General features: G+C 43.8%; 3 protein-coding genes across 3 annotated transcripts; all 3 read left to right on the forward strand.

Moving 5' to 3' along the window:
• The first annotated feature begins 4619 nt into the window (after window positions 1-4619).
• LOC134645739 (olfactory receptor 5F1-like) lies at window positions 4620-5552 on the forward strand. The gene has a single exon (XM_063499307.1). It carries the CDS (start codon window positions 4620-4622, stop codon window positions 5550-5552), a length of 933 nt encoding a protein of 310 aa, XP_063355377.1.
• A 2876-nt stretch (window positions 5553-8428) lies between these two features.
• LOC134646386 (olfactory receptor 2K2-like) lies at window positions 8429-9400 on the forward strand. The gene has a single exon (XM_063500268.2). It carries the CDS (start codon window positions 8429-8431, stop codon window positions 9398-9400), a length of 972 nt encoding a protein of 323 aa, XP_063356338.1.
• A 7177-nt stretch (window positions 9401-16577) lies between these two features.
• On the forward strand, window positions 16578-17549 carry LOC134646389 (olfactory receptor 52D1-like). Its single transcript, XM_063500273.1, has one exon. It carries the CDS (start codon window positions 16578-16580, stop codon window positions 17547-17549), a length of 972 nt encoding a protein of 323 aa, XP_063356343.1.
• Window positions 17550-20079: the final 2530 nt, after the last annotated feature.

The raw sequence follows: 20079 nt of genomic DNA on the forward strand, positions 1-20079 counted from the left end.
GAAGAACAGAACATGCAGCCTACCTGCTGTCACTTAAAACCCAACCAAAACCATCTCAAATGGTAACAAAACTTGTTAAAAGTCCATGTAACATGCTCCAAAGAAGGCAAAGGAGGGAATGAGTTAAAGGAGAAACCTCCTCGGCTTCATCCCGAGGGAGAGACAGCAACAGAGAGAGAGAAGGGGCAGGAGACAGAGAGATCAAAAGTAGCCATCTCAGCTGACTACTTTTGATGTAGAGGAATACTGGCTTTATCTCCAGGATGATCACACTCCACACCTTCTCTCTAATACCTGAATTGTGCTTCGGTAGTGAATCTGCATCATAACTTAGAACATAACCGGAAACCCCACCTAATCCTACACTATAACCTTCCACACAAATAAGACTTGTAGGCTGAGCCGACCCGACTTGTAGTTTTTTGGGAGATGCTCATCAGGTAAGATTAGGTTGAAAGTTATGGTGTAGGGTTAAGGAGGGCTTCTGGGTACGTTGTAAGTTACTTTGAGATTTTCTGTTTGAGCACAACAGGTATTAGGGCCACAGGGAAAAAAAATTATATATACAGTGGTGTGAAAAAGTGTTTGCCCCCTTCCTGATTTCCTATTTTTTGGTCACACTTAAATATTTGAGATCATCAAACAAGTTTAAATGATAGGCAAAAATAACACAAATAAACACAAAATGCAGTCTCTAAATAAAGGTGTTCAATATTAAGGGGAAAAAATGTCCAAACTTGCATGGCCCTATGTCAGAAATTGATTTCCCTCTGTCATATACTGGGTTATGTTAGTGCCTGTGTTGAGCTGGTGGGCATTGCAGCTTTACGCCATCCAATATGCTTTGCGGCAGGGTTGCCTAGTGGCAGTTTTACTCCTAGCTGTCGCACCCGTTGTTGTGCCATTATAACTGATGCTGAACATATGTTCAATAAAGCAGCATTATAAGAAAAGCTACCGAGTGGTCATTCTATACCCTCTAAACCTAATAACCGGTTGATTGACTTTTAGCAGCACCAACTGCAATCAAGCATGTGCGATGACTGGCAATGACTCTTTTACAGCATCGTGGAGGAATTTTGGCCAGCTCATCTTGGCAGAATTGTTGTTATTCAGCCATGTTGGAGGGTTTTCGACCACAAACCGTCTTTTTAAGGTCATGCCACAGCACATCGGATTCAGGTCAGCACTTTGACTAGGCCACTCCAAAGTATTCAGTATGCTTTTTAAGCCATTCAGAGGTGGACTTGCTGGTGTGTTTTGGATCATTGTCCTGCTGCAGAACCCAAGTGCACTTCAGCTTGAGGTACGAACAGATGGCCGGACATTATCCTTCAGGATGTTTTGGTAGACTGCAGAATTCATGGTTCCATTTACCACAGCAAGTCTTCCAGGTCCTGAGGCAGCAAAACAGACCTAGGCCATCACACTACAACCACCATATTTTACTGTTCATATGATATTCCTTTTCCGTAATGCTGTGTTACTCTCACACCACAAGTTTTGTCTCGTCAGTCCACAGAGTATTTTCCCAAGAGTCTTGGGGGATCATCAAGTTGTTTTTTGGCAAAACTGAGGTGAACCTTTATGTTCCAGTAAAGATGATGTATGTTGTATCACAAGACGGCGGATCAATTTGGTTCACTAACTCATCTAAAAAAGACATTTTGTAAAGGGTATAGCAAACATTGCAGTTTGTCTGCAAATTTCAACTTTTTTCTCAAAATACAATTATGACTTTATTCTCAAAAGTAGAGTTGGATGTCTCGAGACCGGTCTCGAGACCACTTTTACGTGGTCTTTGTCTTGTCTTGGTCTCGCTGTCTCGGTCTTGCTGTCTCAGATCGACATAGTGGTCGGGAGATTTGGAGTGAACAGTATGCATGACACACAATGTAACGTTCGATAATGTGTCATGCGCAAAAGCATCAGCTCTAACGGTGCGTTCACACCGAATGCAATAGACGCGACCAAAAAGCGCCAGATGCCCCTAGCTGGTTGCGTGCACATTCGCACCTTGACGCGCGACCAACACGAATTGGTCGCGCTTCAAAATTACAGTGAAGCGGAAATGTGGGAGGAAGTAGTGCCAGACGGTATGTGTGCAAGATGGCAGCTGTCGATCTAGCGTTTGAAGAGAGCGTCTCCCTTCTCTATTTACTGTGGAGAGCAGAGCAGCGGTGTAAAGGACGTCCTCACTGTACCTGGGTCCATCAGGTCCTCCAGAAGCGTAAGCAGTTTGGTGAGTTTCACCACTTGCTCCAGGAGCTGCGTCTGGATGACAGCCGCTTTCAGCGGTACCACCGTCTTTCCCTCGCCCAGTTTGAGGAGCTGCTGTCCCGCGTCGGTCCAAGCATCGCCCGCCTAAACACCAACTACAGGCGCTCAATCCCACCTGCAGAGCGCCTGTCCATCTGCCTGCGGTTAGTAAAAGTGTTTAATATGGTAGTCCTTTATTGATACCTGTGCTAATACACGGTCATTTGAAGTCCCAGTGACTTCCCCACAACGGCTCTTTTAAGAGCCACCCACAAACCTCTAAAGAGCGTTCCTGTCTTTTTTCTTCTTTTTTTTAAAAATTTTCTTAATAAATGGAGCTTGCCTCCAAAATAAACTAACCTCTCTTTATTCTCTTAAATAATTGGTCTTCACTATGTTCCTATATAGTAGTATATTTTTTCATTAGTATAATATGAAATAAATTCTACATGTGTCAAGTTGTGTGCCAATATTTGCTGTGTAGTAGAACTGAGACATTAGTCATTACAAAAAATTTATTTGAAGTAATATTAAAATTCTCGGTAGAGAAAGCAGCTAGTGTCGTACAGCTCCGGGTGGTTTGCTACGGCGTTGATGAGCCTTTCCTCCATATTGAATGAAGAATGAAGGGCTTTGGCTGGACCCTGCCCCTCTGAACTAGGTCAGAGCATCACGTCACCAGGCTCCTGATTGGTTGTTGCGGCGCGACTTGATGCTGGAGTTCAGATTTTTCCAACTCAAGCGGTAGACGCGATACGCGCAAATGCACAAAATGCAACACACAAACTGCCGCGCATGTTTTTATTCGCACTACTTGCTCGCACGGCTGACACGTTTTCGCGACGCAAATCTGCTTCTGAATTTTCGCGGGACCCCCAGTCGCGCTTCATCGCGCTCCTCCATTGACTTTACATGTAAACCTGACGCTCTGGTCGCGTCTCTCACGTTCGGTGTCAACGCACCATTAGAGTCGTGCTTAGAGAGTGCTTTGTAGTGAATCAGAAGAGTCGACTCCTATTGAGCGAGAGCCGGCTCCTCACTTAATTTCCTTTTGCTGCTCAGCTCTCACACAGTGGTTCAGCTATGCTCCCATCCCTCCATATTGTGGCCAATCACATGCGATGATATGGAATAATATCATTATGTGAAAATCAGAGAGGGTGAGAGACGGGACAGTCAAGTGGAGCATGCGTCTGTCCTTTCAGTAAGTGAGTGAGACAGTAGACAGCGGTGAGGAGGGCTGTGCGAGTGCATCGCAAAAACACATAAATATGCCTGACACCCGTAAACGAACCAGCATCTGGCTGCAGTTTAAAGACTTTTTTGTCTCGGTCTTGGTCTCGTCTCGACTTTGTCTTGGTCTTGACTCGGTCTGTCTTGGTCTTGGTCTTGTCTTGGTCTCGATACCCTCTGGTCTTAGTCTTGGTTTAGGCGGTCTTGACTACAAGTCTATTCAAAAGTTCAGCTTTTTTTCTCAAAATGATCAATAATAAATAGAAAAATAATACTTTTTACTTTATGTGGCCCTAATACTCCTTCACACATTGTTTGCTTCACCACCAAGAGATGAGGGCAGGAACGTCTGACAACTAGTAAATCAACAGCTTTGCCTTCACACTCATCTCTCCCTTTACCACAACAGACCGGTACACTGCTCACTACAGTTCACTGCTGCCAACCCTGCACCATTCTGTCAATCTACCAATGAAGCCAAAAGAACCACAAATCTGCAAAATACAGAGAGATGATCCTGAGGCCACCAAATTGGAAACCCTATGTAACTTTGGTAGTATTTGCAGATATTCTGTCCATTAAAGTTATGAACAGAATAGCCAGAGCAGAACTCTTACAGAGAAAAAGTGTCTTACTGCCAGCAATGCATACCAAGCTTTCAGCATGGTTGCATGGGGATTAAAAAGTGTAAGATTCCCACTACTCCTGAATGATATCCCTCAGGACAACCGAGAGACACAGATCTGGATCCTGGAACCTGGATCTGCCCCAGGGCCTCTTTCCAGGCTTGCCAGACTTCACTGGTTGTTTTTACCAACTGTTCATTTTTTTCTTTAATGCTGTGGGTTCGTTTTCGCTTGTGTGACTGGCCAGCCTATTGGAAAACAGGTGACACGTGAATGCTATTTTAGTTCATGATGAAAATTGTTCATTCTTGTTTATTTTTTCTATTTTGTTTTATTTTGTGTTTTGTACATAGCAACATGGCTGAATCTCCAGTGGTTTTCAAAAGCAGAGAGCTTTGATTCCAGATCATTGATTGGCTGTTTAGAAATGACGCTTTAGTCAACAGTAGAGAGAAAAGGAGAGTTCAGAGCTTGTGAGGGACAGAGTTCAGTCTCCCGGTCATGATGAATAATGTTTCTGTAATAACAATCTTTTTTCTTTCAGGTTTCAATGAAACAGTGAATCACAGATTTGTTCTCTTCTTTCTCAGTTTGCTGTGTTATTGCATCATTTTCCTGCTAAATCTTGCTCTTACTGTGATCATCATCTTGGACAAAGACCTCCATGAACCTATGTATATTCTGCTCTGTGTTTTTTGCATGAATGCACTTTATGGAACAGCAGGTTTTTACCCTAAATTTCTCTGGGATCTCCTCTCTCCTGTTCATGTTATCTCATACTCTGGTTGTCTTATTCAGGCTCATGTGGTTTATTCTTTTGCCTGCATCGACGTTTCGATTCTTACTCTCATGGCATTTGACAGATATGTGGCCATATGTCAGCCACTAAAGTACCACTCTATCATGTCAAAGCAAAGAGTCATAAAGGTTGCATGTTTTTCTTGGTTCACACCTTTTTGCATTGTAGCTGTAAATACTTTTCTAACATCCAGGCTGAAGTTATGCAGCTCGTACATTTCCAGACTCTTCTGTGTGAACTCACTTATTGTTACACTTGCTTGTTCACGAGCTGAAACTATCGTTAACAGCATAGTTGCATATATTACAATAACTGTTTATGTATTCCACGGTTTGTTTATTGTGTGGTCCTACGTTTACCTCATTAAAACATGTGTAAAGTCTACAGAAAAGAGGGCAAAGTTCATGCAAACATGTGTCCCACATTTAGTTTCCCTACTCACTTTTCTTGTGACTATACTTTTCGATGTTTTGAATATCCGATTTGGTTCAATAGTTTTACCTCAAACCCTTCAAAACTTTGTGACAATTGAGTTTCTTGTCATTCCTCCTATTATGAATCCTCTTATTTATGGCTTCAAATTGACCAAAATTAAGAAAAGAATCTGTACTGTCATGTTTTTTATATTTCGGTGACTCCTGACCTTACTATATGCTAGTAAAGCCCCTTTGAGTTTTAGAAGTTACTTATATCTTTTTTTGTTTTTTTACATTTTTAAAAAAAAAATCACTAAACCATGTAAATGCACTATCTTGAGCAAATAGTCAAGCCACATATAGAGTTTTTAAAGCATTAATGTTAAATTATTAGGTGATGCTTAATGTATTGTGAATGGTCACTTGAACTGTTGCATCATCATGACACTCTGTTGAGTGATAGGAAGTTGCTTTTTGTGCCTTAAATCTTTTTATACTTCAAGTTTTTTGGCACTAAAAAATACATTTATTTATTTTTACATGTAATTTACAAATTATATATCTCAGAGAATTCGTCTAAGGCAAATGATTAACACCCATTACAAAATGCACTCTGTGTGGAAACTTCACTGACATTTTATGTTCATAAGTGAAATAAAAGAGGAAAAACCTGATATCATCTTTGTTCTGCTTGTTCAGATTTACCTGTACAAGTTTTCGGTGATTTTACTGGATTTTCTGACCAGTTTTATATATATGCAAGATCATTTAAAGTGTCTGAAGAACAAAGGGGGACAATCGTAAATCGTAATGAAAAATATTTATTTCAGAGTATACCATAAATGCATAGTGTTATAGCCGTTGTCATATATACTTGTTTTTGCGGTACCTGGAGATCTGCCTGTGACAGAGGTTTACTTGCTTCCCCGAGTTTATTATTTTGTCTATTTGTTTACTATTTTGGCCTCGGCTCACCCTGAAGTGCTGATTGTCCTGTGTTGTTGTTGTTTCTTTCCTTTCTATAAATAAACACCATGTAGTGACAGAAGATTGTCTCCTGTGGCTGCTTGGGTGTTGCGGGTAGGTGCCTCATTCCTGCTATGACCTGACCCCTAGACAGGACTAAGCTGGGACCGGATGCCAAAGTGCCGGAGGCAACTGACATGCTCCCTGCTAGTGTGCAGGCTGATGGTAAATGGATTGGTTCTTACATAGCACTTTTCTAGTCTGAGCACTCAAAGCGCTTTACACAACTTGCCACATTCATCCATTTACACATATTCGCAGAGGCACTTTTCTATGCTCTTTCTACCTAAGTGCCTTCTATTGAATGATGCAGCTGGGGACCCTCAAACAGATATGTCCACTGAGGATCTCTGCTTAACCCTTTGTGTAAGAGAGGTGGAGGCCCACACTAAACAACTTGAGGTGCAAGCTACGCATCTCGTGTTATGGCCCTGGACTTAGAGAAAAGCTCACGTGTTGTTTCCATGCCTGTGTCTGGTCATCCCAGCACATCCACCACTATTTCTATAGGTTATGACATAACAAAGCACATTCAACTAGTCCCTCCATTTCGTGAAGAAAAAATTGGTTCATATTTCAACAAATGCAAGTTGTCCCAAGGAGTTTTGGCTGCTTTTATTACACCGTAAACTGGTCGGTAAAGCCCAGGAGGTGTGTACCAGTTTGTCGGTTGTTTAATTATGAAATTGTAAAGAAAAGTGTGTTACAAACATAGGAGCTTGTCCTGGAAGCTTATCAACAAAAATTTAGGAAATGTGAAAAAATTTCCAATCAATCATTGTGGGACTCACTGCAAGGCTGATCCTTCTGGTTCTTTCCGACTTGGCTCTCTTGGCTTCCTTCGTTTTGCTTCTCTTCTCTTTTGAGGAGAGGAAGTCTTCCTTAGTTGTTCTGAGGTAGTAGTTCCAGTTTTTAAAAAGGGGGACCAAACAGTATCACACTGCTGGAAAGAAGAATTCAACTGTGTAGATTCTACAAAAGTCTACGAAACATTGGACCAGGTCTCCATTCTTATGAAACTATTGGAGGTTTCATGGGTGACTGACCAACCAGTCAACATGTGTTTTGTAGACAAAGGGATACCATTTGAAATATTCCAGGTGAGTAAGAGGTACTTGCATGGAATTTACAAGATCCTTGTAGAACCAAATGTCCCTGACAGAGTTTTGAAGTTTTGAACCGCACTCTTGTGTCCCTGCTTTTTGCAAATGATTTTGTCCTGTTGGCTTCATCAGAGGATGAGTATCATCATGCACTGGAGGAGTTTGAAGCCATACAAAAGCCAACCAGTATGGATGTCAGAACTTTGAACGTCCTAGGCTGGAGAAAAGGGGTGATCGTGGTGCAAGGATAAGGTTACATCACACTGCAGAAAATTGTAGAAATAGCTGGGTTCTTGAGGCTTCATGACTGGAGTTCTGCTTTGAGGAGTTTGGATCACTTTTCCAGAATGGACAAAGGAGGGAGTGCCTGGGATGGAATCTTTCCATTGTGGAATAGGAAATGTGGAGGGCGAGCAGGCAGCAGAGTATCAGGTAAGTAACAGGTAACAGGTGCAAACAATTCTTTTTTCCACAGAGTTACTAAGAGGCAAAGACAAAGCAACATTCACAAGGACATCTTACTGTCTTACTAGTGAGTTTAGCAAACGTCAGAGAGCCTGATCATTATCACTGAAGCAACAATGATCTGACTGGACTACGAAAGACTACAAACGAAAAACAGAAGAAAACCACAACAAGCCCTGGACAATTATGTTTAATTGGCATAAATGTAATAAATTCCTAACAGTATTATGAAGAAAGCATTTTTTTAATAAAGTTTTAAAAACTATTTAATACTTCTTTTTCAAGAACCTACAGGTTTGTTTTATTATGTGTTTAGTACGTGATACATATTAAATCCCCTGGGATTTTTCCAAAGCTGTGAGCTTTCATTTCAAGATCATTGATTGGCTGGTTTGAAATCTCAGCTCACATGTTGCTGTTATCTGTACTAGATAGAGGAGAGAGGAGAACAGAGACCAGATACAGTGAGAGACTAGGCTTCACTTAGATCTCTCAATCACAATGAATAATGTTTCTGTGATAACAATGTTTTTTCTTTCAGGTTTCAATGAAACAATCAGTCACAGGTTTGTTCTCTTTTTTCTCAGTTTGTTGTGTTACTGCATCATTTGCCTGCTAAATGTTTCTCTCATTGTGATCATCATCTTGGACAGCAACCTCCATGAATCAATGTATATTCTGCTCTGTGTCTTTTGCATGAATGCACTTTATGGAACAGCAGGTTTCTACCCCAAATTTCTCTGGGATCTCCTCTCTGATGTTCATCTCATCTCATATTACGGTTGCCTTATTCAGACTCAGGTAGTTTATTCTTTTGTCTGTGGTGAACTGTCCATTCTTGCACTCATGGCATATGACAGATATGTGGCCATATGTCAGCCACTGAAGTACCACTCTATCATGTCAAAGCAAAGAGTCATTAGGTTTGCATGTTTTTTGTGGTTAACAACCTTCTGCATTATGGCTGTGAATGCCTTTCTAACATTTAGATTGAAGTTATGCAGCTCGTATATTTCCAGACTCTTCTGTGTGAACTGGAGTATTGTTCAACTCGCTTGTTTTCCAGCACAAACTACAATCAATGCTATATCTGCAAATATTGCAATAATTATTTATTTGCTTCATGGTGTTTTTATAGTTTGGTCCTATATGTATATCATTCAAACATGTGTAAAGTCTATAGAAAACAGGGCAAAGTTCATGCAAACATGTGTCCCACATCTCATCTCATTATTTACTTTTGCTGTGGCAATACTTACTGATGTTATAAATATGCGACTGGGTTCGAAAGAGTTGCCTCGGACCCTTCAAAACTTTATAGCAATAGAGTTTCTTGTCATTCCTCCTATCATGAATCCTCTGATATACGGTTTCAAACTGACCAAAATTCGAAAAAGATTTTATAGTGTTGTTATTTTAAAAAGAACTAATTTTTGTTTTATTCGATCAGAAAATAGTTTCACACACAGCTAAGTGTCACATCTGTTGTTTGACATCCATTTTAAAACAAGTCCAAAAAAACATTTAATTTTTACTGAAATTTGTGTTTTATTTGTGTCTATTGATGTGAGCGGATATGAAGTTTTATTATTTATCTGCATTTCCCAGATGATTTACATTTCGTAGATATCTTTGCACTAAATGTATTTTTGATGGTCACCTGCCTAATTATCATAAAACACTCATATGTAGAAAGGCTGTAAATTTCACAGTCTTTCTTCTCATTACTGTTTAAGGAAATAACAGGCACCGTGGAGACTGCGCATGTGAAAAGGATTAAAAGACAAACTGTTTTAGATGTGGCAGCACTATCAGAGTGTCAATCTATTTTGATATTATGCTGTCTTATAAATCTGATCCACAACCACATGTATGTGAAGCAGTTTTAGTAGTTTTCTCAGTTTTATCCTCTTTTTCTTTAACAATTATTGAAACAGTCAGAGGTTTTAGCAACTGAACCAGTTTTAGAATTTCTGCTTAATCAAACATGAAAGTCTGTTTTTACTTAACACTTGTACAATTTAATGGCTTTTATATTGTTTAAAGGATTGAAAGTTGAAGCTGAACATTTACAGTGCAAATCAGTTTTTCTACATGACAAAATGTTTCTTTTTACTGTCTTAAGTAAAAAGAAAAATCTGTTAAATAGTGAGAAATGAATGTGTACAATTGCAATAAAAAAAATAGGTGTGTTCTTAACCCTCTAAACTGATAGAATAGAATTGTCACAGATTATTAGGCAGAGGACTCACTCGCAGGACTCTGAAGTTTAGAGAGAAGGTGAGGGTTTATTTACAATGTGGCACCAAGTGAGAATATATACATATATACAGTGAGACAGATAACATGGGGCTCCAGGGAGTGGAGGGGGGTCCGAAGGGAAGGTCCAAGGCAGGTGTACACACGCTCCTCTTCAACTTAATTCACAACTCACTCAGAAAGTCCACTCCAAAATGCTCACGCTCACTCACACACATCCACAGAAATCCAGACGGCAGGGAATGTAGAACGCGCTAGGTAGTGTGACGATCCAGCGAGGAAGCAACCTTTCTTGCCATCTTAAGTAGTCTGCCAGGATCAGTGTGAATGAGCCACAGGTGTGTGTTCAGGGCGTGTTCAGAGGCGGGGAATCAAGATCCAGTTCCGCCCTGGTGGGAAAGGCGAAGACAAAAAACACACACCACAACCTCTCCAGATCTTGAGAACCATGACAGTACCTCCCCCTCAACGGGAGCCTCTAGGCGACCCACCAGGCTTGTCCGGATGAGCGTGATGGAAATCCCGGACCATACCTGGGTGAAGGATAGATGACCTAGGGACCCAAGAGCCTTCCTCCGGCCCATAGCCCTCCCAGTCCACCAGATACTGAACTCCCCTTCCACGGCGCCGTGAGTCCATGATAGAATACGCGGGCTGGCCATCAATAAGCCGGGCGGGTGGTGGGGGCCTGGAAGGAGGGCACAGAGGACTGGACAGGTGTGGCTTCCACTGAGATACATGGAACACATTGTGGGTACGCATGCTACGTGGGAGCTGTAACCGGACCGAGACTGGGTTAATTATAGCCTTGACGGTAAAGGGTCCAATGAAGCTGGGTTCAAGTTTCTTAGACTCAGTGCGGACAGGGAAGAATCTCATGGAGAGCCATACCTTTTGCCCTGGTGTGTAGGTGAGTGCGGGCGTCCTCTGACGATCGGCTAGCTGTTGATTCTGTTCCTTGGTTCGAAGGAGGGCGGCACGGGTAGCTCGCCAGACTCGCCGACATCTGCGGAGGTGGTGCTGCACAGAAGGAACGAGATGAAGGGGCAGCTGATATCCAAGGGAGGCCTCGAAAGGCGACACTCCAGTGGCGGAGGAGGTGTGGCTGTTGTGAGCATACTCAATACAGGCTAGATGCGAGCACCAGGTGTTTTGGTTAGTTGAGGCCACGCATCTCAGGGCTGTTTCCAGTTCCTGATTCAGCCTCTCCGTCTTCCCATTGGTTTGGGGGTGGTAACCTGAAGAGAGACTGACCTGGGCACCAATGGATGAGCAGAATTCTTTCCATACCTTGGACGTGAACTGCGGCCCACGATCGGAGACGATGTCAGAAGGAATTCCATGAAGGCGAAATACGTGGTTGGTCAGCAGCTGGGCAGTCTCAAGAGCTGTGGGAAGCTTAGGTAATGCTACAAAATGTGCTGCTTTAGAGAAGTGATCAACAATAGAATGAATTACTGTGTTACCTGCCGAAGGTGGAAGTCCAGTAACGAAGTCGAGGGCAATGTGTGATCAGGGTCGACCCGGGGTAGGGAGTGGATGAAGTAAGCCTGCCAGGGGAGTGTTTTGTGACTTCTTTTGGGTGCAGGTGGTACAGGCTTTAACATATTCTCGGGCATCCTGGGCTAAAGACAGCCACCAGAAAGAGCGTTCCAGAAAGGCGATGGTGCGTTAGATTCCAGGGTGACATGAAAATCTTACTGTGTGGGCCCATTGGAGCACCTGGGATCGTATGGACGAAGGGACGTAGAGCCGCCCCGGGGGTCCTGTCCCCGGATCAGGTTCGGTACGCTGGGCCTGCCGCACCATCGACTCAATCTCCCAAGTGAGGCCTCCTATGACACAGCCCGGAGGCAAGATTGACGCCTCCTCCTGATCCCCCTCAGAGGATGAAAACTGACATGATAAAGCATCTGGTTTGACATTTCGGGACCCGGGTCTGTAAGTAATGGAGAAATTGAAACGGGTGAAGAAAAGCGCCCACCTGGCTTGTTGAGGCGTTTTGGTGCCTGAAGGTAGGCGAGGTTCTTGTGGTCGGTCCACACAATGAAAGGCTGTGCCGTTCCCTCCAGCCAGTGCAATGAAGGGTTGGTTGAGATCCGGCTGGGAGAGGATGGGGGCGGAGGCAAAACGTTGTTTCAGATGATTGAACGCCTCCGTGGCTGCCTGCCCCCACTGGAACAGAACCTTGGGGGAAGTGAGGTAAGTAAGAGGTGAGACAATTTTGCTGAAGTCACAGATGAAATGATGATAGAAATTTGCAAACCCCAAAATATGTTGAAGCTGTTTGCGGTTTGGGGGTGTGGGCCACTCCAAAACCGCTCTGACCTTTCCAGGGTCCGGCCTCAAGTTCCCCTGCTCAATTATGAATCCAAGGAAAGAAACAGTGTTTACATGAAACTCACACTTATCTGCTTTGACAAAAAGGCAGTTTTGCAACAATCTTTGTAATACCAGTTTGACATGTCTTTCATGCTCTGACACTGACCTGTAGAAGATGAGTATATCGTCTAGGTAGACGAAAACAAAGTGGTTGATGAAGTCTCTGAGGATGTCATTCACCAGAACTTGGAAGACTGCCGGGACATTTGTTAATCCAAAAGGCATGACGAGACGTTCAAAATGTCCCAGGTGGGTGTTGAAGGCCGTCGTCCACTCATCCCCTTCCCTAATGCGAACCAAATGGTAAGCACTCCGGAAGTCAAGTTTACTGAATATCTTCATCCCGTGGAGTGGCTCAAACGCTGAGATCAGCAGGGGCAGCGGGTATTTATTCTTGACAGTGATTGCATTCAAGCCCTGATAGTCAATGCACGGCCGGAGGGACTTATCTTTCTTGTCCACGAAGAAAAATCCTGCTGCCAAGGGAGAAGTAGATGGCCGAATGATTCCCGCAGCCAGTGAGTCAGTAATGTACTCCTCCATGGCTTCTCTTTCTGGCTGTGATAGGCTATAGAGTCGGCTAGTAGGCAGCGGAGCTCCTGGTAACAAGTCAATGGCACAATCATAAGGCCAGTGTGGGGGAAGAGAACGAGCGCGATCCTTACTAAACACCTCCGCTCGTTCATGGTACACTGAAGGAACTGCCGTTAGATCCGGAGGAATCTGTGGGGGTGACGCAGGGGTGCCGACGGATGCAATGGTGGATTTTAAGCATGTCATATGGCATCCCTCCCCCCATCTAGACACACAGCCAGCCTGCCAATCAATCAGTGGATTATGTTGCAACAGCCAGGGATAGCCAAGAACCAGAGGCGTCAGTGGGGCTTTGAAAACAAACAAACTGATTAATTCAGTGTGATTTCCAGACAAACACAGGGTGACAGGTTCAGTAACATGGGTGACATCAGGCAAACGCTATCCATTCAGAGATGAGGCTCGAAGAGCACGAGGCAGAGGTTCAATAGTTAAGCCCAGTTTCTTAGCAAGTGATGCATCAATAAAACTCTGTTCTGCCCCTGAGTCTATCAAAGCCTTGAGTGAGTGAGTGGCGGTGTGAGCAGTGAGCTTAGCTGGCAACAAAAGATGAGGAGGGGAATGTGAGATGTTTATTTCGCCCACCAGTACCCCCGTTTTTACTGGCGGGCACGTCCTTTTGCCCACGTGGGGCAAACGGCAATGAAATGTCCGTGACGGCCGCAGTATAAACACTCACCGGCCATGAAACGGCGCTGCCTCTCCGCTGGCGTAAGCCGGGCGTGTCCGATCTGCATCGGCTCCGCCTCGCCGGGGCTCACATCCATCGTGTCCAGCTGTTGTGGTGAAGTAGCACATCCGGCAACATTCCCAACACTGAGCGGAGCACTCTGGGAAACTGAGTGTCACATCCCGCAGCGCATTCGCAGACGCTCGTCAACGTGAATGCACAGGGTCATTAAAGAGCTGAGAGATGATGGTCATTTTCTCATCTTGAGCTCATGTTTCAAATCCTCCGCAATTTTGTTGAGCAGAACCTCCTTTACTGCCTCTTCTCTCCACTCGGTCTCTACAGCGAGAAAGTCAATTGAGAAGTCAGCCATAGTGCATTTACCTTGTTTTAGATTTAGAAGACGCTGTGCAGCAGCAGAAGGCCCGCCGTCCATTTCAAACACGCCTTTGAATTCAGACAGGAACTCGGGGTAGGAGATATTCGGCAGGGTTTTCAGTAATGCCTGAGCCCACTGGAGCGCGCGGTCTCGTAGCAGCTGAACAAAGAAAGCAATCCGGGCATTGTTGCTGGCATACGTTTTGTTCTGCTGGTGGAAAAACAGGGAGACTTGGGCAAGAAAACCCGAACATTTCTCCAGCTCACCTATAAACAGCTCGGGACTTGGCATCGTCCTCCCCGGGGCTTCTAGCCAGGCAGCAGGAGGGTCGGGGGTTGTAGCAGCGGCCTGGGGACTCGGAGATGGAATGGGACTTACACTCGGAGATGGATTTACGCTCGGAGAGGGTGGGCTTACCAGGGGTGTGCGCTGGGCGAGAGCCTGTGTGAGGGCGGAGAGCTCTTTATTGATATGGTGGAGCATCTTCTCGTGCCGCTCCAGCAGGGCTTCCTGAGTGAGGAGAGCCCATTGAATAGGGTCAGAATCTGCTGAGTCCATGGTGGCTGGATCGTTCTGTCACAGATTATTAGGCAGAGGACTCACTCGCAGGACTCTGAAGTTTAGAGAGAAGATGAGGGTTTATTTACAATGTGGCACCAAGTGAGAATATATACATATATACAGTGAGACAGATAACACGGGGCTTCAGCGAGTGGAGGGGGGTCCGAAGGGAAGGCCTCCTCCTGGTGGGACATGCCCGAAACACCTCATTCAGGAGGCGCCCAGGATGCCCGAACAACCTCAACTGGCTCCATTCAATGTGGAGGAGCAGTGGCTGTACTCTGAGCTCCTCCCAGAAGGCTGAACTTCTCACCCTATTTCTAAGGGAGGGGCCAGCCACCCTTCAGAGGAAGCCCATTTCTGCCGCTTCTATCCGCAATCTCGTTCTTTCGGTCACTACCCACAGCTCGTAGGGGCGTAGATCGACCGGTAAATTGAGAGCTTCGCTTTTACGCTCAGCTCTCTCTTCACCACAACAGACTGGTATAGCGTCCATTTCACTGCAGCCGCAGCACCAATCCGTCTGTCAATCTCCCGCTCCCATCTACTGTCACTCGTGAACAAGACCCCGAGATACTTAAACTTGGGGCAGGAACTTGTCCCTGACCTGAAGTGGGCACCTTTTCCGGCTGAGGACCATGGCCTCAGATTTGGAGGTGCTGATTCTAATTCCCACTGCTTCACACTCAGCTCTGAACCATTCCAAAGCGAGCTGGAGGCCATCACCTGATGAAGCCAACAGAACCACAAAGTAGAGATGAGATTCTGAGAACACCCACGAAGAGCACTGGGACGTAGCTTTGCCGCTGCTCCAGGTGGCTCAGCACAGAGTGGAGAGCTACGTTGAAGGCATCTTCTGTGGATCTGTTCGCATGATTTGCAAACTGGTAATCATTGGTCTGATCCACAATGAAGACGAGTCCACATACAGACAGGAGGTGGACCAGCTGTTCCGTTGTCGCAGATTCCTAGGACCCACCTTTCCACGCGATCTGAAGTGGTCCCCACATATAGACTCTATCCAGAAGAAGGCCCAGCAGAGGTTGTGGTTCCTGCAGCAACTCAGAATTTACAACCTGATCTCTGAGACCATGGTTTTATGCAAAAAAAAACCCTTTGATTTACTCTTTTTTGGGCTGGAGGAAAATGGGGGTGATCGTGGTGCAACGATAAGGTTACATCACACTGCAGAAAATTGGAGAGGTACCTGGGATGGAATCTTTCCATTGTGGAATAGGAAAGGTAGAGAGTGAGCAGGCAGTAGAGTATCAGGTAAGTAACAGGTAACAGGTGCAAACAATTCTGTTTTCCACAGAGTTACTAAGAGGCAAAGACAAAGCAACATTCACAAGAACATCTTACTGTCTTACTAGTGAGTTTAGCAAACGTCAGAGAGCCTGATCATTATCACTGAAGCAACAATGATCTGACTGGACTACGAAAGACTACAAACGAAAAACAGAAGAAAACCACAACAAGCCCTGGACAATTATGTTTAATTGGCATAAATGTAATAAATTCCTAACAGTATTATGAAGAAAGCATATTTTTTAATAAAGTTTTTAAAATATTTAATATTTCTTTTTCAAGAACCTACAGGTTTGTTTTATTATGTGTTTAGTATGTGATACATATTAAATCCCCTGGGATTTTTCCAAAGCTGTGAGCTTTCATTCCAGATCATTGATTGGCTGGTTTGAAATCTCAGCTCACATGTTGCTGTTATCTGTACTAGATAGAGGAGAGAGGAGAACAGAGACCAGATACAGTGAGAGACTAGGCTACACTTAGGTCTCTCAATCACAATGAATAATGTTTCTGTGATAACAATGTTTTTTCTTTCAGGTTTCAATGAAACAATCAGTCACAGGTTTGTTCTCTTTTTTCTCAGTTTGTTGTGTTACTGCATCATTTGCCTGCTAAATGTTTCTCTCATTGTGATCATCATCTTGGACAGCAACCTCCATGAATCAATGTATATTCTGCTCTGTGTCTTTTGCATGAATGCACTTTATGGAACAGCAGGTTTCTTTCCCAGATTTCTCTGGGATCTCCTCTCTGATGTTCATCTCATCTCATATTACGGTTGCCTTATTCAGAATCAGGTGATTTATTCTTTTGCCTGCGGCGACCTGTCGATTCTTGCACTCATGGCATATGACAGATATGTGGCCATATGTCAGCCGCTGAAGTACCACTCTATCTTGTCAAAGCAAAGAGTCATTAGGTTTGCATGTTTTTCTTGGTTCACAACTTTCTGCATTATAGCTGTAAATATTTTTCTAACATCCAGACTGAAGTTATGCAGCTCGTATATTTCCAGACTCTTCTGTGTGAACTGGAGTATTGTTCAACTCGCTTGTTTTCCAGCACAAACTACAATCAATGCTATATCTGCAAATATTGCAATAATTATTTATTTGCTTCATGGTGTTTTTATAGTTTGGTCCTATATGTATATCATTCAAACATGTGTAAAGTCTATAGAAAACAGGGCAAAGTTCATGCAAACATGTGTCCCACATCTCATCTCATTATTTACTTTTGCTGTGGCAATACTTACTGATGTTATAAATATGCGACTGGGTTCGAAAGAGTTGCCTCGGACCCTTCAAAACTTTATAGCAATAGAGTTTCTTGTCATTCCTCCTATCATGAATCCTCTGATATACGGTTTCAAACTGACCAAAATTCGAAAAAGATTTTATAGTGTTGTTATTTTAAAAAGAACTAATTTTTGTTTTATTCGATCAGAAAATAGTTTCACACACAGCTAAGTGTCACATCTGTTGTTTGACATCCATTTTAAAACAAGTCCAAAAAAACATTTAATTTTTACTGAAATTTGTGTTTTATTTGTGTCTATTGATGTGAGCGGATATGAAGTTTTATTATTTATCTGCATTTCCCAGATGATTTACATTTCGTAGATATCTTTGCACTAAATGTATTTTTGATGGTCACCTGCCTAATTATCATAAAACACTCATATGTAGAAAGGCTGTAAATTTCACAGTCTTTCTTCTCATTACTGTTTAAGGAAATAACAGGCACCGTGGAGACTGCGCATGTGAAAAGGATTAAAAGACAAACTGTTTTAGATGTGGCAGCACTATCAGAGTGTCAATCTATTTTGATATTATGCTGTCTTATAAATCTGATCCACAACCACATGTATGTGAAGCAGTTTTAGTAGTTTTCTCAGTTTTATCCTCTTTTTCTTTAACAATTATTGAAACAGTCAGAGGTTTTAGCAACTGAACCAGTTTTAGAATTTCTGCTTAATCAAACATGAAAGTCTGTTTTTACTTAACACTTGTACAATTTAATGGCTTTTATATTGTTTAAAGGATTGAAAGTTGAAGCTGAACATTTACAGTGCAAATCAGTTTTTGTACATGACAAAATGTTTCTTTTTACTGTATTAAGTAAAAAGAAAAATCTGTTAAATAGTAAGAAATAAATGTGTACAATTGCAAAAAAAATATAATATATATATATATATATATATATAAATCTGGTAGCTCATTTCCCAACAGCAGGTGAGGCCAAGAAGCACCACATCCCACACACAAACTACCAGCAAAGGCCTCCCAAATAGGTGTATTCTCTCCCTGCTGTTCTTAATCCTCTAAACTGATAGAGGCAAGGCAAGGCAAGGCAACTTTATTTATATAGCGCAATTCAACAACAAGGTGATTCAAAGTGCTTAGATAGAATAGAATTGTCACAGATTATTAGGCAGAGGACTCACTCGCAGGACTCTGAAGTTTAGAGAGAAGGTGAGGGTTTATTTACAATGTGGCACCAAGTGAGAATATATACATATATACAGTGAGACAGATAACACGGGGCTCCAGGGAGTGGAGGGGGGTCCGAAGGGAAGGTCCAAGGCAGGTGTACACACGCTCCTCTTCAACTTAATTCACAACTCACTCAGAAAGTCCACTCCAAAATGCTCACGCTTGCTCACACACATCCACAGAAATCCAGATGGTAGGGAAGACGGGCAGGGAATCTAGAAGGCGCTAGGTAGTTTGACGATCCAGCGAGAAGCCAGTGCTCAGCATGAGAGTGAAGGAGAGATGGGGGCCAACTCTTACAGTCTGGGGCAGGTTGCTGAGAAAGTCCAAGGTCAAGAGTGACCAGTTTGGTGAAGAGGATATCCGGGATGATTGTATAGAAAGCTGAGCTGTAATCCACAAAGAGCATCCATCCATCTGCTTATCCGGGGCCGGGTCACGGGGGCAGCAGCCCTAGCAGAGAAGCCCAGACCTCCCTCTCCTCAGCCACCTCCTCCCATTTGTCTGGGGGAACACCAAGGTGTTCCCAGGCCAGCTGAGAGATAAAATCTCTCTAGCGTGTTCCAGGTCTGCCCTGGGGCCTCATCCTGGTGGGACATGCCCAAAACACCTCATTCAGGAGGCGCCCAGGATGCCCGAACAACCTCAACTGGCTCCATTCAATGTGGAGGAGCAGTGGCTGTACTCTGAGCTCCTCCCGGAAGGCTGAACATCTCACCCTATCTCTAAGGGAGGGGCCAGCCACCCTTCAGAGGAAGCCCATTTCTGCCGCTTGTATCCGCAATCTCGTTCTTTCGGTCACTACCCACAGCTCGTGACCATAGGTGAGGGTAGGGGCATAGATCGACCGGTAAATTGAGAGCTTCACTTTTACAATCAGCTCTCTCTTCACCACAACAGACTGGTATAGCGTCCATTTCACTGCAGCCGCAGCACCAATCCGTCTGTCAATCTCCCGCTCCCATCTACTGTCACTCGTGAACAAGACCCCGAGATACTTAAACTTGGGGCAGGAACTTGTCCCTGACCTGAAGTGGGCACCTTTTCCGGCTGAGGACCATGGCCTCAGATTTGGAGGTGCTGATTCTAATTCCCACTGCTTCACACTCAGCTCTGAACCATTCCAAAGCGAGCTGGAGGCCATCACCTGATGAAGCCAACAGAACCACAAAGTAGAGATGAGATTCTGAGAACACCCACGAAGAACATTCGGACGTAGCTTTGCCGCTGCTCCAGGTGGCTCAGCACAGAGTGGAGAGCTACGTTGATGGCATCTTCTGTGGATCTGTTCGCATGATTTGCAAACTGGTAATCATTGGTCTGATCCACAATGAAGACGAGTCCACATACAGACAGGAGGTGGACCAGCTGTTCCGTTGTTGCAGTCAGAACCACCCGGAGCCGACTGTGGAGATGACAGTGAACCTTCAGAGAGACCCGCCCTCACTATCCTTAAACATAGAGTACTTACTGTGGATCACTTCAGATTCCTAGGACCCACCTT

Source organism: Pelmatolapia mariae, linkage group LG16_19 (genome assembly GCF_036321145.2).
Source record: "Pelmatolapia mariae isolate MD_Pm_ZW linkage group LG16_19, Pm_UMD_F_2, whole genome shotgun sequence".
NCBI classification, from domain to species: domain Eukaryota; kingdom Metazoa; phylum Chordata; class Actinopteri; order Cichliformes; family Cichlidae; genus Pelmatolapia; species Pelmatolapia mariae.

What these genes read in the sequence shown, in the direction of transcription:
- LOC134645739 (XM_063499307.1), top strand. Translation starts at nt 4,620, where the DNA reads ATGATGAATAATGTTTCTGTAATAACAATCTTTTTTCTTTCAGGTTTC.
- LOC134646389 (XM_063500273.1), top strand. Translation starts at nt 16,578, where the DNA reads ATGAATAATGTTTCTGTGATAACAATGTTTTTTCTTTCAGGTTTCAAT.
- LOC134646386 (XM_063500268.2), top strand. Translation starts at nt 8,429, where the DNA reads ATGAATAATGTTTCTGTGATAACAATGTTTTTTCTTTCAGGTTTCAAT.